The sequence below is a fragment of the Halichoerus grypus genome, chromosome 7 (assembly GCF_964656455.1).
Source record: "Halichoerus grypus chromosome 7, mHalGry1.hap1.1, whole genome shotgun sequence".
NCBI lineage: Eukaryota > Metazoa > Chordata > Mammalia > Carnivora > Phocidae > Halichoerus > Halichoerus grypus.
This window is the reverse complement of record NC_135718.1, coordinates 39156431-39176072: the sequence shown is the minus strand read 5'-3', so window position 1 is coordinate 39176072 and position 19642 is coordinate 39156431. Positions and strand designations below refer to the sequence as shown.

The following is a 19642-nucleotide window of genomic DNA, read 5'->3' as shown; positions in this document are numbered from 1 at the left end:
TCCCAATTATACCAGCTAACTTAGTGAAGTAACCTACCCTCTTTAAGCCTCCATCTCCTTATCTGAAAAATGAAGGAAAAAAAAAAACACCTAATTTATAAGTTTGATATATTAGGTTAAAAAATAACAGCATGGTGATTGATACACAGCAAGTACTTAATAAATATTAGGTATTGTTATTAAGAATTATTCTCATGAAAAAAAATTCTCATGGCCAGCAAAGAAATCAACACTCATTTACATAAAATGCTTATATTGTTCAAATCCATATTCCCTTCATTTTTTTTTTGACAGAGAGAGACACAGTGAGAGAGGGAACACAAGCAGGGGAAGCGGGAAAGGGAGAAGCAGGCTTCCCTCGGAGCAGGGAGCACGATGCGGGGCTTGACCCCAGGACCCTGGGATCATGACCTGAGCTGAAGGCATACGCTTAATGACTGAACCACCCAGGCGCCCCCATATTCCCTTCATTAAGAAAAATAGCTCAGCCTCTTGTCCCGTCAAACCTAACATGCTGACACTCAGAGCCAACCAGCTCAGACTTCAGGATAAATGACCATGCACAATGAAAAAAATAAATGTGCCTTTGCCAAGAAGTTCCAGCATTCCCCTGTCAGAAGTTTAACTGAAAAACAATGATGCTTTAAAATGAACACATGTGGGGCACCTGGGTGGCTCAGCTGGTTAAGTGTCTGCCTTCGGCTCAGGTCATGATCCAGGATCCTAGGATCGAGCCCCGCATCAGGCTCCCTGCTCAGCGGGGAGTCTCTTCTCTCTCTCTCCTTCTGCTGCTCCCCCTACTTGTGCTCTCTCTTTCGCTCGCTCACTCTATCTCAAATAATAAAATCTTAAAAATTAAATTAAATTAAATTAACACATGTCTTAAAATTGATATAAATCCTGGTAATTATGGCAGGAAATGGGAAGTCACAAAAGCCAAAGCTTCCCAAGACTTCTTGACTTCTACCTGTCAGCCATTCCAAACCTGAGGTCTATTTTATTATCGAGAGAAGAATGCTGTCAGTGTAGCAGGGGCCCAGCCCTTAGAGGACCCTGTGGACTTGTTTCTCTTACATGCTGAATGGACAGTGATGGGGAAGGGGAGGTTATGATACTGTGTCTCTGGGGCTATAGTTAGGAAGGAAGAAGCTAGCTGTTTAAAAAAGGCTCAAAAAATCTGTGGGATTCCAACCTCAAAATCAAATTACAAAAATCATCCACTCTTTTTATTAACTTTGTCTTCTGCTCCACTTCTGATGGTTGACTTGTAACTATTTTTCTTCTGATTATAAAAGTAATATATGCTTATTATAAACAATTTCAAAAATATAGAAAAGGATGAAATAAAAGCTTTAAATGGTAATCATATTTTATTAATTTTCTTGTCAGTCCATTTTCCATGCTCATACATGTACCGACATGAACCTCTATAGAGGTGTATTAACAAATACAGATATTTTAACATAATTGAGGTCATATTCTACATTCAATTGCTAATTCTTTTTTTTAAAGATTTTATTTTATTTATTTGAGAATGAGAAAGGAGGGGGAGGAGCAGAGGGAGAGGGATAAACAGACTCTACGCTGAGTGTGGAGCCAGGCATGGGGGCTTGATCCCAGGACCCTGAGATCATAACCTGAGCCGAACTCAAGAGTCAGACCAAGCCCAACCAACTGAGCCACTCAGGTACCCCTACAATTGCTAATTCTAATCATGCTTAATCTTCCGCTCCCTTTCTGTGCTTTTTCTTGTTTTAACTGATGAGGAATGTATATTTGTAGTTATCCACAGAGAGCTTTAAGCATTTCTGAGAAAAGGGCTATAAACATTTAACCAAGGTATCAGACTAATGTGATTTGTGAAGAGTTTAAATACTGAATTCTTTTTTTTTCTTTAAGTAAACTCTACACCCAACATGGGGCTGAAACTCACCATCCCAAGATCAACAGTAGCATGCTCTACCAACTGAGCCAGCCAGGCGCCCCTAAATACTGAATTCTTCATGGGTGAAACTTAACATCTGCAATTTGCTTTAAAATTTAAAAAAAAAAAAAAGTGGGGTTGGATAGATGAAAACAGAGCAAAATAAAAAATTCTGGTAAGTACTGAAGTTGGATAAACATGGGTTCATAATACTGTTTTCTTTATTTTTTAGTATGTTTGTAAATATCCCTAACAGTTTTAAAAATAACTTTTTTGGAAAAGAGGCTCTCTGATACAACCTTAACTTAGTAAGAGAATGCATAGTTCTTATCTAAAAAATAAACTTAAGAGGTCTATAATTAAGTCAAGAATCAATCTGACAAAGCTTATAACTAAGATATCAAAGGTTTATCTGAGGGACCATCAAGATACATGCACTGACTGACTACTCACCCCATGGAAACAAACTGTAAGTGGCCATGGAAACACTAATTCTAAAGCATTATTAATTAGAGCTACTGCTTACCAAAACCCAAAACCAGAAAAACAAAGAGCCACTGGGACTGTCTTGAGAATTCTGGACAGAAATTTTAAAATTTACAGTATCCCTGGTGATCCTGGAGCTGATCAAACATTTATTCCAAATAAACAGAAAGACTATTTACTCTATGGAGATCCTTATTATTAATATAACTAATACTCTTCATGGAAACAGGTAATTACATTTCTACAAAATTAAATTTCCACTGTTTACTTACATACAAAATTTGACCATTTCCTTTTCTATATTAAAAAAGAAAACCTGCAAGAGATGCATAGCCCTTAACTATGAGTATAAAAAAATTCTTTAATAATTTCTCAAATAAGCCAAAAAATTATAGTTAATAAACAGGTTCTTTACATAATTACAATTGCAGATACCAATGCTCTTTGTTTTCTCTCAATCCTATCCCAAATATTAAAGAAATCAAGGCAAAAACTTGAATTATATATAGCTTAAAAATAAAACATTTCTGGGCACCTGGGTGGCTCAGTTGGTTAAGCAACTGCCTTCGGCTCAGGTCATGATCCTGGAGTCCCGGGATCAAGTCCCGCATCGGGCTCCCCGCTGAGCAGGGAGTCTGCTTCTCCCTCTGACCCACCCCCTCTCATGCTCTCTCTAACTCATTCTCTCTCTCAAATAAATAAAATCTTTAAAAAAAAAACAAAAACATTTCCTAATTGCTAAGGATAAGATGCAGTTTGAAAAATAAAAAACAGTAGACTAAGAACTAGTTTTAGTCCTAGCCTTCTGCCACTAATCAATTTCTCAAACGTTCCATCTGTAAAATTTATTTTCATTCACTCAATGTGGATTTATTGAAGGCCTACAATGCATGAAATCTAATGAAAGATAAGATCCCTGTCCCCACTGACGGGGGCACCTGGGTGGCTCAGTCAGTTAAATGTCCAACTCTTGATTTCGGCTCAGGTCATGATCTCGGTGTTGTGAGATTGAGCACCACTTCAGGCTTCACACTCGGGGGGGGAGTCTGCTTGAGATTCTCTCTCCCCCTCTGCCCCTCCCCCAGCTCTCTCTTTCTCAAATTAATTAATTAATTTAAAAAAAAAAAGATCCCTGTCCCCACTGAAAGGATGAAACAAGCAATTGTAACAAAGTAGGGTAGGTGGTACAGGAGGAAAAGCAGAGAACACTAAAGGCACATGCCTGGTTGTACAAACCTAAGAAGTACCCTGGAGGCCTCCTTTCACCCACTCACTGAACAAGTCTGTCACCATCACACTGACTTGCCCTTCAAATGTCACCACACCTCCACCCCAACCACTACACGATCCCAGCTATCATCCTCTCCTTCCTGCTGTATTGCAATAGCCTCTCCAACTGGGTAAACTCATTGTACTATGGCCCCTCTCTACTCAGTACCGACATTGTAGTCAGAATAAACTTCTGAAAATGCAGATCAGATCAAATACATCAGCTTCCCCCTTCTCCCATACCAAATCCTTTAAAGACTTCCTATTGCCTTAGAAGGCCTACTAGGCACAGTAGGATTGCCTACTGGCCCCCATCTCCTTCTGCAACTTATCCTCTCTCTCTGTGCTGCAGCTGCACTGGTCTTCTCTCAGTCCCTGGGGATGTCATGTGCTTCTTACCACAGTACTTTTGTACGTGCTGTACCCCCTGCCCACAATGTAATCATCTCTCCTTTTCTCCTTGGCAAAAACTCCTACTCACCCCTTCATACTTAGTTCAAAAGTTATTTCTTCAAGAAAGGTTTCCTTTATTAAACTATATCCTTTTCTAATAAAGTATCATAATGCTGTATACCTCTCCTCTATATAACAGAGGTACATACAGACCTTCATAGGAACCCTAAGGAGTAGCAAACCTATCCTGGCAGGATCAGAGCTATCAGAAGCAGTGACACACGAACCGAGGCTTGAAGAAGGAATAAAGGCCTTGTGGATGAGAGAAAGGCACAGAAGTCAGAAACTGGTTCATCCCTTCTCTTGTAACCCTCAAGGCACTTAACAAACTGTGGAGAATACTGTAATTGCTCACTGTATTTTTGAACTAAATGACTAAATACTATTCTCTTAAAACAAACTTAGCTTAACATACTGACTCAAAATTAGGTTAACAACATGTTCCTCACAACTGGTATTTACACAATCAAAGAGAATATGGTATAAAATGAGTATCTCTTGCTGGGATTTTAAATAAATTCTCTTACACAGATGACATTATTTTTCATTGTTTCCCCACTCCTTCTTAGTGTTAATAATGGAGAGTAACCATATAATAACAAAGATTTTCATTGAATTTTAATTATCTTGCCTGCAAAATGGCAAAAATACCACTTAACTCACTGCATTATAAAGATTAGATAATTGGACATAAAATGTTTGGCCTATGGCAAATCACTGGACAAATATTAGTTCCTTCCACCCTTCTCTATTTCCCTTTTAAAGAGGTGTTCTCTGAAAACATACCGATTGAAGTTAATGTCTGGGTAGCTAGAATACTCAGATTTCATCTTAGCATTTCGCCGTGGAAATGTGCAGAAGAAAGCATTAGCTAAAAGACTGGCAATCTGTTCCTGTGACATTGTGATGGAATGATTCATCTTCTGTTTCAGGAGTGGTATTGGCTGATAGAGGAAACAAAATACACAGACAAGAAGAGCAATAATTAGTTTAGCAATTTCAAAAGCAGAGGCACCAAATTGCATTTGCTAAATTAAGGCAGGAATAATTTCAGGCCACTCTTGAATCCTTAAATCAGCAGTACTGTTGAAGTCAAGGGCAGTTCATCAAGGATGATTGGAAAAGTGTACTTGTTTGACAAACTGCAGATTTCTAATCAATAATAATGATAGTGAAAAGAACACAAAACATTACTTATTAGTGGAAAACAAGATTGCTTTAGCAAGTAGGAAATAAAAACACATTACCCATATAATGAAAAATTAAAACAAAAGATGAAACATAAAAATGCAACATTGAGTTTAGCTATTATTGTTACATACGGTAAATTTTATTCTCACTTGTATTTATGATTGCTGGATGGAGCAATTTTTCTATTTTAGTCCTAAATAAAATGATCTAAGGAAAATAATTCAATAAATAAGTCTTTTCCTTCTAATTCTGAATCACACTTTACTTTGACAATTTCTTAATGAGACCTAAATCTAATTTTATTAAAGCAATTAATAGGACATGTGCATACAGACTTATGTATAACTTGTAAGAAGACAGGCATTTCCTACATACTCATTTTAAGCCAAGAAGACACAGGACATTTTTCCTTCTAAGTTTTTATGATGGAAATGTCTTCTAGTTGTACCAAATCCAAATTCATTGACCTTTTCTTTTCAGTATAATCCATGGGATCTGACTATTATATTCAGTGGGTTTTATTCTATTTTAAATGTTTAAACTACATGTTTTCAAAGACATGATGGTAAAGCCAATTTTATGTATCAGTTGTAAAGTTTTAAAATGCTCCAACATAATGTTTAAGATGCTTTTCCTTCAGCCTTTCAATAAGACCCAGAACTAAGAATCCTGGATATCTGCATTCATTTCAAACCAGTATACATAGACAACTGTCCTGATCATATCTAAGGAATCAACACCAAAAATGAAACCGAGGAAAGGCAGGCAAGACAAATCAAAACTGCAATGATATAACAATTAACTTTTTTCTAAGTAAGAGAAAATGTACATCAGTGCTAGAATAAGGGTTTGCTAGAAAAAGAAAAGGTTAAATTTGCAGTTCAACTATTTCCCTTGGGAAAATACAAAGATAAACAAACAAGAGAAATGGAAAGAATCACTACAATATCCAAAATTCTCTCCTTTTAGGCCTTAGCAATTACCATTTCTAAGAAAGAGGAAACAGGTCATATGGATTTCCATTTCCCACCCTATACATTTATTTACAACCCAGCAATGAGTTTAGAAAAGGTGATAATGTATCAATGGCTTCAAACAGTTACTTAGTTTTAGTTAAAAATTAGTTTTAGTTAAAAATTAGCTTTTAACTGCCATTTACCAAGTTATCCATAAAAATGACTTTAAAAATCAATGGTAATGTTTTAGGCTTAATGAACAATAAACACAAACATTTCTTAACCCCCAAATCACAAAGCAGTACAATTTTAAATAGAGTAATTGATTTCTGTTTTCTTGGAGGAAAAATGACTAAAAGCTCATACTTGGGGAAAACTAGAAAATGTGGATCTTATCAAGTGCTCAGCTAAAGTAAGAGACTGGTTTAATATGAACCAAGATCTTTCAAAAAGTTCATGTCCAAAATTTGTTTCCTTCTTTTAATTTCCTTTTTAAAAATCTAAAATTTACCTTTTGGTTTGGCCTAGAGAATGTTAATGTGATAAATCATTAAATAACCACATATGCAATTTAATTTGCCAAAGATATATTTTGATATCAAAGTGAAATGTTAACTTTCATAGCAGAGATTTACTTTTCAGTACAGTATAAAGCCCAGATTTAAAATGTTGTCCCCACCAATACATGAATGTTAGAACAAAATTGTTTTTAGCCAGGTCAAAATGTTGGGGAGCCACAAATCTGATTTTGTTCTACCAAGTGCCTTATTAGAGCTTATAAATTTAGATGTTTTTGAATATATATCTCATCACATAAAATATGGAAATGCTCTTGCCTAAGTGCAAGGGGAAGAGAAGATGATTTAAGTGATTCATGTCTATAGGTTATATACTATCAATTATGAACTACACGTTGAATTAAAAAACCATTTAATTAAGCACATGAAACTTGGGGACACAAAGAGGATTTCCCTTCAAGAAGAATATAATATAGTAGGGGGAAATTATATAAAGATATAAATTACAAAATAATGTTCTAAGTGTGACTTGAGTGTTATAGGAGGGATTAACTTTGGCTAGGAGAGGTAGGGAAGGCTTCGCAGGGGACATAAAAGTTAAGCAGAACCTAAGAGATAGTGGGAGATTTTACTAGGTAAGGAAAAAAGCAAGGAGAAAAAGGAAAGAGAGTGAACATGACACATAAGTAAGCAAAAAACTTCCAACGTAAACAAGAAGAGGAGTATTAATATATATTTTCCCTGCCCAACAGAAAAACTTACTTCAGACACAATGCATTAATGATGTGAAATTAAAGTTACATAAAATTAGAAATATCACAGTAAAATGCTAACAAATATGGCACATCAAAAAACATACAGTGGTTCTCAACTGAAGATGGCATGGCCCTCAGGCATTTGGCTATGTTTTTAGATTGTCCCAATGACTATGCTTGTGGTTTTGGGGTTACCCCCAATGACAAACTGCTGTGTGTTAAACCATTTCACACATTTGTAAACTGGTCCACCCAAAATGTCCCTAGGGCCTCTGTGAAGCAACAGTATTAGCAAAACCCTGGCTAGCATCCTTGCAGCAAGGGATCTGGCTCTAGACACAAAAGACAGAGGCAAATTCAAGCCACTGTTGTGAGAAACATAGGAAGAAAATTATAAAGAACAAACCAAAAACCTCTTATGGTGCTGATTTGAAAATATGTCCACAAATTCTTTGACATTTCCTCCTTTTTAAAAAATTTTTTTTTTTTTTTTTTTAAATTTTAGAAAGAGAGCACGAGCGGGAGGGGTAGAGGGCAAGGGAGGGAGAGTCTCAAGCAGACTCTGCACTGAGTGTGTAGTGAATGTAGGGCTCGATCTCACAACCCTGAAATCATGACCTGAGCCAAAACCAAGAGTCAGACGCTCAACCAACTGCGCCACCCAGGCACCCCAATATTTCCTCCTTCTAAGACAGTCTAATTACCATCTCCTTGAGTGTGGATTAGATTTAGTGACTAATTTGGAATCAATAGAAAAATAGCAGGAGTGACAGTAGGTGCCTTCAAAAACTAGGTCAAAAAAGACACTGCCAATTTCTTGTTTTCTCCCTTAGGTGGCTTGTTCTGGAGAAGTTAGCAATCATGTCGTGAGGACGACCCAATCAGCCTATGGAGTGGGCCATCGCAAGAAACAGGGCTTCTGGGTTCAGTCGGGTTAAGTGTCTGCCTTCAACTCAGGTCGTGATCCCAGGGTCCTGGGATTGAGCCCCATATCAGGCTCCCTGCTCCGTTGGGGAGCCTGCTTCTCCCTCTGCCTCTGTCTCTCATGAATAAATAAATAAAATCTTAAAAAAAAGAAAAAAGAAATTGGGGGCTTCTGCCAAAAGCCACGTGAGTAAACCAACTTAGAGGCGGCTCCTCCAGTCTCAGTGAAACCTTCAGAAGAGTACAGCCCTGACCAACACCCTGACTGCAACCACAAAAGAGATCCTGAGCCAGAACCACTCAGCAAAGCTGCTCCTGAATTCCTGACAGAGATTGTGAGATAATAAATGTTTGTTGCTTTAAGCCATGAAATTTTGAGGCAATTTATTATGTAGCTATAATTAACATATTCCCCCCAAAAAGAAATAATACCAGATTCTTTCTTTCATTTTTAAAAGTTAAAAAAGCACCAAAAAAAAAAAAAAAGAAGAAGTTAGAAAAGCACCATGAGCTCATTTGTTATACAATACACCACTGTGGGGGGTAAGAAGTGTGAGGTAGTAAGCCATTCTGAAGATAAAATGTTCTAAATCCATTAGTATGTTGTGGAATAATGACATTTTTTTTTTAAGTCAGAGACTGTTTAAACAAAAAGAGAATACGGAGTCTGAATAAGCAAACTTCAACAGTGTAAACTGAAGCTCAGAAATTGAATGCTGCATTTTTAATGTCCTTTTGCAGCATTCCCTCTAGCCTCTAACCTTTTTTCAGTATAGCAAAATCCTTATACTCTTTGGCAAAAACTGTTTCCCATCTCTCTCTTTTCTCTCTTGGACCCTGGCCATTAGAGTTTAAAAGAAATTCAATTGTGAGTGCCAAGAAAGCTACTGAGGAAGAAGTTATTTCTACTAACCTGGGTGCAAATATTTGGCAGACAGAGTGCAATTTTCACCATATCAGGTAAAATGGACTGATATAAATGTTGAGCTTCTGCTTCTTCAAGTACCTGAAAACCAATAAAATATATTAGTGAATAATAACCAATGAACAAATGTTTGTTATGAAATTAAATTACATACCTGCTTTTAATAGGATCCCATAAGGCACATTATCAGTATCATTAAACACATGTAAAAGTACACCAGTAGATGTGCACTAAGGTGGAACTCAGGTGAACTTACAAATTCATTTTCTTTTAAGATTTTATTTATTTATCTAACGGAAAGACAGCGAGAGGGGGAACACAAGCAGGGGGAGGGGAGAGGGAGAAGCAGGCCTCCCGCTGAGCGAGGAGCCAGATGCAGGGCTCGATCCCAGAATCCCAAGATCACGACCCGAGCTGAAGGCAGACGCTTAATGACTGAGCCACCCAGGTGCCCTGTTTTGTTTTTTTGGTTTTTTTTTTTAAGATTTTATTTATTTATTTGACAGAGAGAGCACAAGCAGGGGGAAGAGCAGAGGGAGAGGGAGAAGCAGACTCCCCGCTGAGCAGAGAGCCTGATGCGGGACTCGATCCCAGAACCCTGGGATCATGACCTAAGCTGAAGGCAAATGCTTAACCAACTGAGCCACCCAGGTGCCCCTACAAATTCAATTTCAAACATATCTAATTTACCTGAATACCCTCTGAAAACTAATTAAGTATCCCAAATATCAAATATCTCTCATATCAACATTCACAATTAAATAAAACACTTGCAAATAAAAAAAAAAAAAACCAGCACATTCTGCCCTTGGTTACAACTAAAAACTGCTAGACCACTAAGGACTCTCCCAGAAACCCTCAAGAATCCATCCAGCTTCAATAGCTGTAATTTTAAAAAATCACCATAAAAACCCTACTAATTATTTCAGAGCAGTGTATATTTTTCAAATTTAACCTACTTGGGTAGTAAACAATGAGGTTTCTGATGACCTAAGAATTTTTCTTTCTAGGCATCCTTGGGAAGTTAAAACCACAATTCCCACATCATAATTTGAAGCACAACAAAGACAACATTCCTAGCCCATTTTTGTCTTTTATAATTTCCCATCCCCACAGGCTTTAGAAATTACTTTAGGTCTTTTGATCTAATTTCTCTCTAAAAATCAGGGTATGTCTTTAAAAGTATTGAAAATGAAAACACTTTTAATTTGGAAATTAACCAATTTGGAATTAACCAATTAAACATTTGGAAATTAATCTGTTAAGTCAGGATTAAAGTAAAACATTTATCAACTTAAAATTACATTTGAACTAAAGGAGGTCTCACTTTTAACCCAGTCTGATTCTGTCATTATTACAAAGAAAAGAAAACTGAGGCCAAGGAGGTTACCTGATTATCCCAGCTTGAGAAGGTCAATTATCAACTAAATCAAAACTAGAACCCAAGTGTTCCCACCTCTACTCCACTGCCCTCCTCACTTCTCTACGTGAAAGGGATTCATTAGGATACAGACTCTTCACAAACCTACAGACTTTCTTTGCTATAAGCTGGAATAAAGGAATATTCATTCATCTATCTGCAGCCACACAAGGTATGTGTGTAAATATAAAAGGTAACAATTTAAATCCACTCTGGTTTTACAGGGAATTTCTAACACTAAGAACTGTCTTTATACCAATATGCTAAAAATCCAACCTATGCTCACCTCCCTCTTTAAATTGGGACAGTGGGAAAACTAATACTGAGAATGAAAAGAAAGATACCTGCAATTCATGGAGTTTGGGATTCAATCACAGATATAAAGAAAACTAAGTAAGTGAACAACACAAGACAATTATTAATTCTGGGGAAAACAAAAAATTGTGCAAGAGTGGAAAAGCAATCATATCTTAGACATGGATAGTGCTTTTACTATCCTGCTTTAAAAAAACAGAATATTGATCTTAATTGAAATAATGATAACTACGGTAGGAAAATGGGAAGTAGAAATAAGGTTTGCGTTAATGGTGAAGAGGGAAGTGAACAATAGCTAAATCCTAATCCTCTATAATGGGAAGTTAACACAATTTCTTTAAAAAAAGGGTAGAGTTCATTGTGGTTAAATGGCTGCCTCTTCATTATAAGTCTCTTTAATAAAAATAAAAACTAAATTAGTCATAGAAGGCATCCTACCATTTTAGAGGTACACATCAAAGATACTTGCTTTCCTTTACCTGAAAATGCATAAAACATACTAACACATTTGTTTAAAATATTCAAACTCTTCTTACTTATAACTCATCTTTTGCTTTTAAAAACATATTTTGAAATAATTATAGATTCACAGGAAGTTGCAAAAATAGTATAGAGGAGCGCCTGGGTGGCTCAGTCATTAAGCATCTGCTTTGGCTCAGGTCATGATCCCAGGGTCCTGGGATCAAGTCTTGCATTGGGCTCCCTGCTCCGAGGGAAGCCTGCTTCTCCCTCTCCCACTCCCCCTGCTTGTGTTCCCTCTCTCGCTGTCTCTCTGTCAAATAAAGAAATAAAATCTTAAAAAAAAAAAAAAAATAGTATGGAGAGATCCAGTTTACCTTCCCCCAGTTTCCCTTAATGGTTCCATTTTACAGAAGTATAACAATATCAAAACCAGGAAATTTAAACTGGTACAGTGTAGGGGTGCCTGGGTGGCTCAGTCGTTAAGCGTCTGCCTTCGGCTCAGGTCATGATCTCAGGGTCCTGGGATCGAGCCCCACATCGGGCTTGCTGCTCGGCGGGAAGCCTGCTTCTCCCTCTCCCACTCCCCCTGCTTGTGTTCCCTCTCTCGCTGTGCCTCTCTCTGTCAAATAAATAAATAAAATATTAAAAAAAAAAAAAAAAACTGGTACAGTGTGTGTATCACTCTATGCTATTTTTATCACATGTACATTTGTGCAACCAACACCAAAATCAAAATACAAAACTGTTTCACTACATCTCTCTCTCCTGCTATTCATTTAGCCACACCTTCCTTCCTCCAACCATTCCTAAAGCCCTAGCAACCATGTATGTTTTCCATCTCTATAATTTTGTTATGTTATATAAATGTAATCAAATAGTATATGTCATTTTAAGATTGACTTTTTCAGCCAGCATAATGCCCTTAAGATCAAATCAAGTTGATACAAGCATCAATAGTTACTCCCCTCTTACTGTTGAGTAGTATTCCATGGTATCAATATACTACAGTTTGTTTAACCATTCATTTACTGAGGGACATTTTGGTTGTTTCCAATTTTTGGCTGTCACAAATAAAGCTGCCTTTTACTTTCAACCTGCCTATATCATTATGTCTGAACTGATTTCTTATAAAGCACATATAGTGCATCACTTTTTTATTCACTTTGTAAATCTCTTGCAATTGGCAGATTTAGACTATTTACATTTAATCATGAATATGTTAGTGAATACTCACTTCATTTTTTATTTTCTATTTCTTTTATCTGTTCTCTTTTTCCTTCCTTCCTATGGGTTACTTAAACATATTTTAGAATTCCATTTTTATTAATCTAAAATGTTTTTTAGTGTATCTCTTCGAATAGATTTTATTGGCTGTTCTAGACATTACATTATATATAACTTATCACAGTTTATTGGTGTCAACATCTTAACAGTTCCAGTAGAGAAATTTTACCTTTGTTCAAGTCCCTTTACCCTCTCCCCATTTATAATATAATTGTCTTCAATATTTCCCGACACACATTGAGAACCACAGTGTTACAATTATTGAAAAATGGTTAAAGAGAAAATGTCAAACACAATTTAGAATACTCAAGAAGAAAAGTCTATTTACATGTTGGCTCTTTCTGTTGTTCTTTCTTCCTTCCTGGTGTTCCAGAATTCCATCTTTTATCATTTCCTCTCTGTTTCAAGAAATCCCTTTAGACATTCTTTTAGGATAGGTCTACTAATGACAAAGTCTCTTCCTTTTCCTTCATCTGAGAATCATGGTTTCCCCTTTATTCTTGATGAATATTTTTATTGGATATAGAATTCTGGGTAGACTTTTCTTTCCCTTTATTCCTTTGAAAATATTGTATCAATTCCTTTGGTCTCCATGTTCCCTGATGAGAAATCCACTATCAAATTGTTTTTCTCCTACAGGCCATGTGTCATTTCTCTCCTAATGCTTTCAAATGTTTTCTTTGCCTTTTAAGAAGTCTGACTATATGTCTTGGCATGGATTTCTTGGGGTTTATCCTGTTTGGGGTCCCCTTGGCTTCTTCAAGCTGTAGGTTTATGTCTTTTGTAAAATTTGGGAAAATTTCAACTATTATTTCTAGTTTCTAGCTACTATTTCTTCTATTTTTTTCAGATCTGACCTCTTTCTCCTCTCTTTCTAGTACTAAAATGACATGAATGTTAGATCTTTTGTTATAGTCGCAAAGGTCCTTAAATTGTTTTTTTTTTTTTTGCCAGTCTATTTTCTTTGTGTCGTTCAAAATGAGTAATTCTGTTGTTCTTTTTCAAGTTCACCATTTCTTTCTTCTGTCATTCCATTTCCTCATTGAGCTCATCCATTGCATTTCTTTAAAAATTTCAGTTATTGTATTTTTCAGTTCTAAAATTTCTATTTGGTTTTTCTTTGTAGCTACTATCTATTTCCTGAAACTATTTTTCATTGCTCATTGAAGCCTTTTGTGATGGCTGCTTTAAAATCTTGTCACACAATTCTAACATCTGTTTTATCTTGGGGTTGGGGTCCATTGATTGTCTTCTCATTTCAACTCAGATTTTCCTGATTCTTGGTGATGAGTCATTTTTTACTGGAATCTGGATATCTTGGGTATTATGTTAGGAGATTCTGGATCTTATTTAAATCTTGTTTTAGCAAGCCTTCTGTAACAAAGGAAGGCAAGAGCTGCCTCATTACTGCCAGTTCAGAGTAGAAACTCAGGCCCTCTACTTATGAGGAGTGGGGAAGACATCTTGTGCCACTGGGTGGAGGTGAGAGTTCAAGCTCCCTGCTAGACGTCTACTGTACTTTTCTAGGGCCCCACAGACCCTAGCTGGTCAGTCTTTTCTCTACCTTTCAGAGTCTTCTTATATTTATATAGTGTCCAGGGTTTTTAGCTGTATTTAGCAGAAGGACGGGGAGAAATGTCTACCCAAACATTTTTAACCTAAAGACATTTAAACTTTATGTGTCTAAATGGGCTGACAGCTTCTCCTCTGGGTACCTGTCCTTGTCTTTTAAAACTGACATACCAAGTAGTTGCTGCCATGCTTTGCTGATGGTCACAAGCTTTAAAATATCACTTATTTATCTGATAAAACGTTACTGCACTGGACTTCTTCACAACTGTCAACACTTCAGAGCTATGTCTAAATGCTGCTTTGGAAACACAAATGAGAACATAAAAAAAATCATTCAAGAACATAACCAACCCAACTACTGTTTGAGAGAGAATGTATAATTTAAAAACCTACCATGATCTTACGCCTTCTCACATATTATAATTTTATGCAAATGTTACCTTTTATAAATTATTATTATTTTTTTTTTTTTAAAGATTTTATTTATTTGACAGAGAGAGACACAGCGAGAGAGGGAACACAAGCAGGGGGAGTGGGAGAGGGAGAAGCAGGCTTCCCGCGGAGCAGGGAGCCCGATGCGGGGCTCGATCCCAGGACCCTGGGATCATGACCTGAGCCGAAGGCAGACGCTTAACGACTGAGCCACCCAGGCGCCCCTATAAATTATTATTTATTATTAATCTATACAATGTAAACCAAGATATAAATAATGAAAGGTTTTTAAAATGTAAGTCATTTCTTTACTTCCAGAGTAGCAAGAACCTTAAACAATAAATAGTAAATGTTTACTTATAATATAGCATATATTATGTTTATTTATAGTAATGGCAATGATGATTATAAGGAAAATAAACATAAGACAATAAAAGGAGAGCTTCGTTAAATTTTCCCACAAGTAAAGCCCTGTTCTCTATTGGATAGTCTGCATAGATAATTACATGCAGCAGGTGTTTCTGCATGTGTGTGTGTGTGTGTGTGTGTGTGATGTTCTTTTTATTCTAGTCCCACAAATCCATTATGCGTATGTCTCATTCAGAATTGACACAGTGAGTTTCAAAATTATAATGCTATTTTGCTCATCTCTTCTCCTTAAACTATAAATCTCTTTGTTAATTCAACTGGCCAGTAAACAAATATTTTGAGTACTTATTATGTACCAGACACTGTGCCAGGAATGAAGATAGAACTGTAAACAATAACAGACATGATCACTGACCTCATGAGTCTCACAGCAGAAAGCCCTATGCTCTTTCTGTGACACCCCCCCCCCCCAATAGGTCAGCCCTAACCCTGAAGGACTGTCATGGGTCATACTGCAAGCTCATCACAATGACTATACAAAGGCTATCTTTCTTTCTTCTTTAGCAGATAGAAACAAGGACAAACTACTAAAAAAGAGTAACTGACTTGCCAAATGTCAAAACATTATAAATGATTTAAATCTCGAGAAGCATGCAAATGAAGAGATGTTTACTTATTTCTTCTTTCTTAGAATACTTGACCAACTAAAACTAAATCTGTGAACTGTGCTCTATTACTACAGACATTAGTCATAATGCCTAAGTACAGTGTCTGGCACACAGAAAGTATTAAATAAATAATGACTTCTGAACTTGGAGAGAGTAAGTGAAACCTGCAGCTGAAAAAAATCAGAAAACTACCATCATTTTACTAAAGAGTAAGTTTCCATAGATCCACTTTAAACAGTTCATAGCAAACAACTTTTAAAAAGGGACCCGTCACAAATCAATGAATATAATAAATACCTTAAGTCATTCCATTTTATCTATTGGTCTAAACCTAGTTAGATCCCAGTAAAACTTTAAAGTTACTAATAATCTCTTTCAGTGAAAATTTTCAGAAAAAACCCTTTATATACAAGGTTTAGCCTATTAAATTTTATTACATAATTTTTCAAAAAAAATTACATCACACTCCACAATTTGAAGAGGAAAAAAGTCATAATCCTATGATCCTGAAATTAAAATAACTACTCAACTTTGTTAATTTTTTAACTTAATGGTATACTGTATTTTATTGCAACTTGGTTTTTTGCCATAAGAGAAAGCCATAGAAGTCTTCCCATGTAATAGAATGATAAATGCTACATAGTATTCCATAGTATAGATGTATAATTCCCTATCGCTAGTAATTATTTTTCCCAACATTATATGAAACTGAGGGTTCTAGAGGGGAGGGGGGGTGGGAGGATGGGTTAGCCTGGTGATGGGTATTAAAGAGGGCACATTCTGCATGGAGCACTGGGTGTTATGCACAAATAATGAATCATGGAACACTACATCAAAAACTAATGATGTAATGTATGGTGATTAACATAACATAATAAAAAAATACAGCAAAGTTAAAATAACTATACACTTAATACCCATATATGCAGTAGTTTCTATAATTAAATTATTTTTCTATATTTACTTTTGTCACATATCTAACCATCCATCAATCCATTTTTAAATGCATTTTGAAGTAATTGGTGACATCTGTACATTCATCACTTCAGCCTGCATATCAATAAGTATTGTTTAATATTTAATATAATATTTAGGTTTTTTTTCTTTTGCAGTAAAATTTAAATTCAATGAAATAAAATAATCTTTTTTTTTTTTTTTTTAAAGATTTTATTTATTTATTTGACAGAGAGAAAGATAGCGGGAGCAGGAACACAAGCAGGGGGAGTGGGAGAGGGAGAAGCAGGCTTCCTGCCGAGCAGGGAGCCCAATGTGGGACTCGATCCCAGGACCCTGGGATCATGACCTGAGCCGAAGGCAGACACTTAACGACTGAGCCACCCAGGCGCCCCTAAAATAATCTTAAGCGGTATATTTAAGTGGCATTATTACCACTCAACAAATTTTTTACAAATGCATATGCCTGTATAACCTAGACCCTTATCAAGATATAGGACATTATCAAAACCTTAAAAGTTCTCTGGGGCGCCTGGGTGGCTCAGTCGATTAAGCGTCTGCCTTCAGCTCAGGTCATGATCCCAGGGTCTTGGGATCGAGTCCTGTATCGGGCTCCCTGCTCAGCGGGGAGCCTGCTTCTCCCTCTCCCTCTGCCTGCTGCTCTGTCTACTTGTGCTCTCTCTCTCTCAAAAATAAATAAAATCTTAAAAAAAAAAAAAAAAAAGAACCTTAAAAGTTCTCTCATGCCCCTTCCCAGGAAACTCCTGCCCCCACACCTGAGGGACTATCATTGTTCTAAATTTGTTCTATTATAGATCAGTTCTGCCTCTTATAAAACTTTATGCACTGGAAACAAAGGACCTGTACTGGTTTATGTAAGGCTTTTTTTTCCTCAACACAATATTTTTGAGATATATCTACGTTTAATCAGTGATTTTGTTCCCTTTTATTATTTTATTCAATTGTATGAATACACCACAATTTGTTTACTCATTCTCCTGTTGATAGACAACTGGGCTATTTCTAGGTTTTGGCTATTAGATAAAGATGTTATAACATTCTTCTACAAACACAGGATTTTTTGTGCAACACTTTCATTTTTCTCGGGTATAGAAAGGAACAGAATTAGGAGCGCCTGGGTGGGGCTCAGTCAGTTAAGCTCAGGTCATGGTCTCAGGGTTGTGGGATTGAGCCCGAGTTGGGCTCTGCACTGGGCATGGAGCCTGCTTAAGATTCTCTCTCTCCCTCTCTCCCTCCCAGTCCCTCCTCTCACTCTCTAAAAACAAAACAAAACAAAACAAACAAACAAAACCCCAGAATTAATGAATTAATGGATCATAGGGTAGATAAATGTTTAGTTTTCTAAAGAACTACCAGACCTCTCCCCAATGTAGTAGTACCACTGTACACTCCAACAACAAAATATGAGAGTTCCTGTTGCTCCATATCTCTACCTACACTTGGTCATTTTAGCTTCAGCCTTTCTATTGTTTGTGCACTAATATCTCATTCCAATTTTCATTGGCATTTCCCCAATGACAAATGATATTGAGCACTTTTTAATGTGCTAACTGGTCATTTGTATGCCTTTCTTTTTCTTTTTTTTTTTTTTTTAAAGATTTTATTTATTTATTTGAGAGAGAGAGAATGAGAGAGAGCGAGTACATGAGAAGGGGGAGGGTCAGAGGGAGAAGCAGACTCCCTGCCGAGCAGGGAGGCCGATGCGGGACTCGATCCAGGGACTCCAGGATCATGACCTGAGCCGAAGGCAGTCGCCCAACCAACTGAGCCACCCAGGCGCCCCCATTTGTATGCCTTTCTTTGTGATGTCTTTTAAATTCTTTTGCTCATTTTTTAATAAGGTTGTTTGTCTTTTTAATTTTTAATTGTAGTTATTTATATATTCTAAATACAAGCCCCTTGTTAGAGAAACTTTTTGCAAATATTTTCTCCCTGTCTTTAGTTTGTCTATTCATTTTCTTAATGTCCTTAGATGATGAGTATTCATTAATTTTTTTTCTTTTATGGCTAATATTTTCTGTGTCCTATGAAATCATTGCCTAAATGACAAAGGTACTTTCTTCTAGAAGCTTTATGGTTTTAGATTTTATATTTAGAATTATTTTCTATGTATGCTGTGTAGGAACAGCTGAAGTTCATTTTTCCCCCATATGTATATCCAGTTCTTCCAGCATCATTTGTTGAAAGACATTTCTTTCTCGCACTAGATTGCTTTGGCACCTTTGCTGAAAATCAAATGATTATATAATCATGGGTCTATTGCTGGGTTTTCTTGGTTTTCCACGGATGAATTTGATTCTTTGTTTCATTTTGTTTTTATTTTAGTATAATTAACATACAATGTTATATTAGTTTCAGGTGTATAATGATTCAACAATTCTATATATTACTCAGTGATCATCACAACTGACTCTTACACCACTACTACATTATATTAGTTTCCTTAGGGTGCTGTAATGAAGTACCGCAAACTATGTGGCTTGAAACAACAAAAATTTATTCTCTCACAGTTTTGGAGGCTAGAAGTCTGAAATCAAGGTGCTGGCAGGGTTATCCTCCCTCTGAAAGCTCTAGGCAAGAATCTTTCCATGCCTCTTCCTAGTTTCGGTAGCTACTAGCAATTCTTGGGGTTCCTTTGCTTTTAGAAGCTTTCCAACAAATAGTAGCTACTATTATGATAATGATACATATTTTCCCCTCTGCCTTTTTTAACATTTTACTACAGTTAAATGACTAAATATGTG

General features: G+C 36.4%; 1 protein-coding gene across 5 annotated transcripts in view; it reads right to left on the bottom strand.

Moving 5' to 3' along the window:
- The window catches only part of PARG (poly(ADP-ribose) glycohydrolase), a 121467-nt gene that overhangs the window by 59681 nt on the left and 42144 nt on the right, over positions 1 to 19642 (bottom strand). For all 5 annotated transcript variants that reach the window (XM_036073414.2, XM_036073423.2, XM_036073405.2 and 2 more), the window contains 2 exons: positions 9390 to 9482; positions 4919 to 5076 (listed from right to left, as the gene is read on the bottom strand). In XM_036073414.2, the coding sequence (XP_035929307.1) occupies positions 4919 to 5076; positions 9390 to 9482 (251 nt within the window). The remainder of the gene's footprint in view (positions 1 to 4918; positions 5077 to 9389; positions 9483 to 19642) is intronic.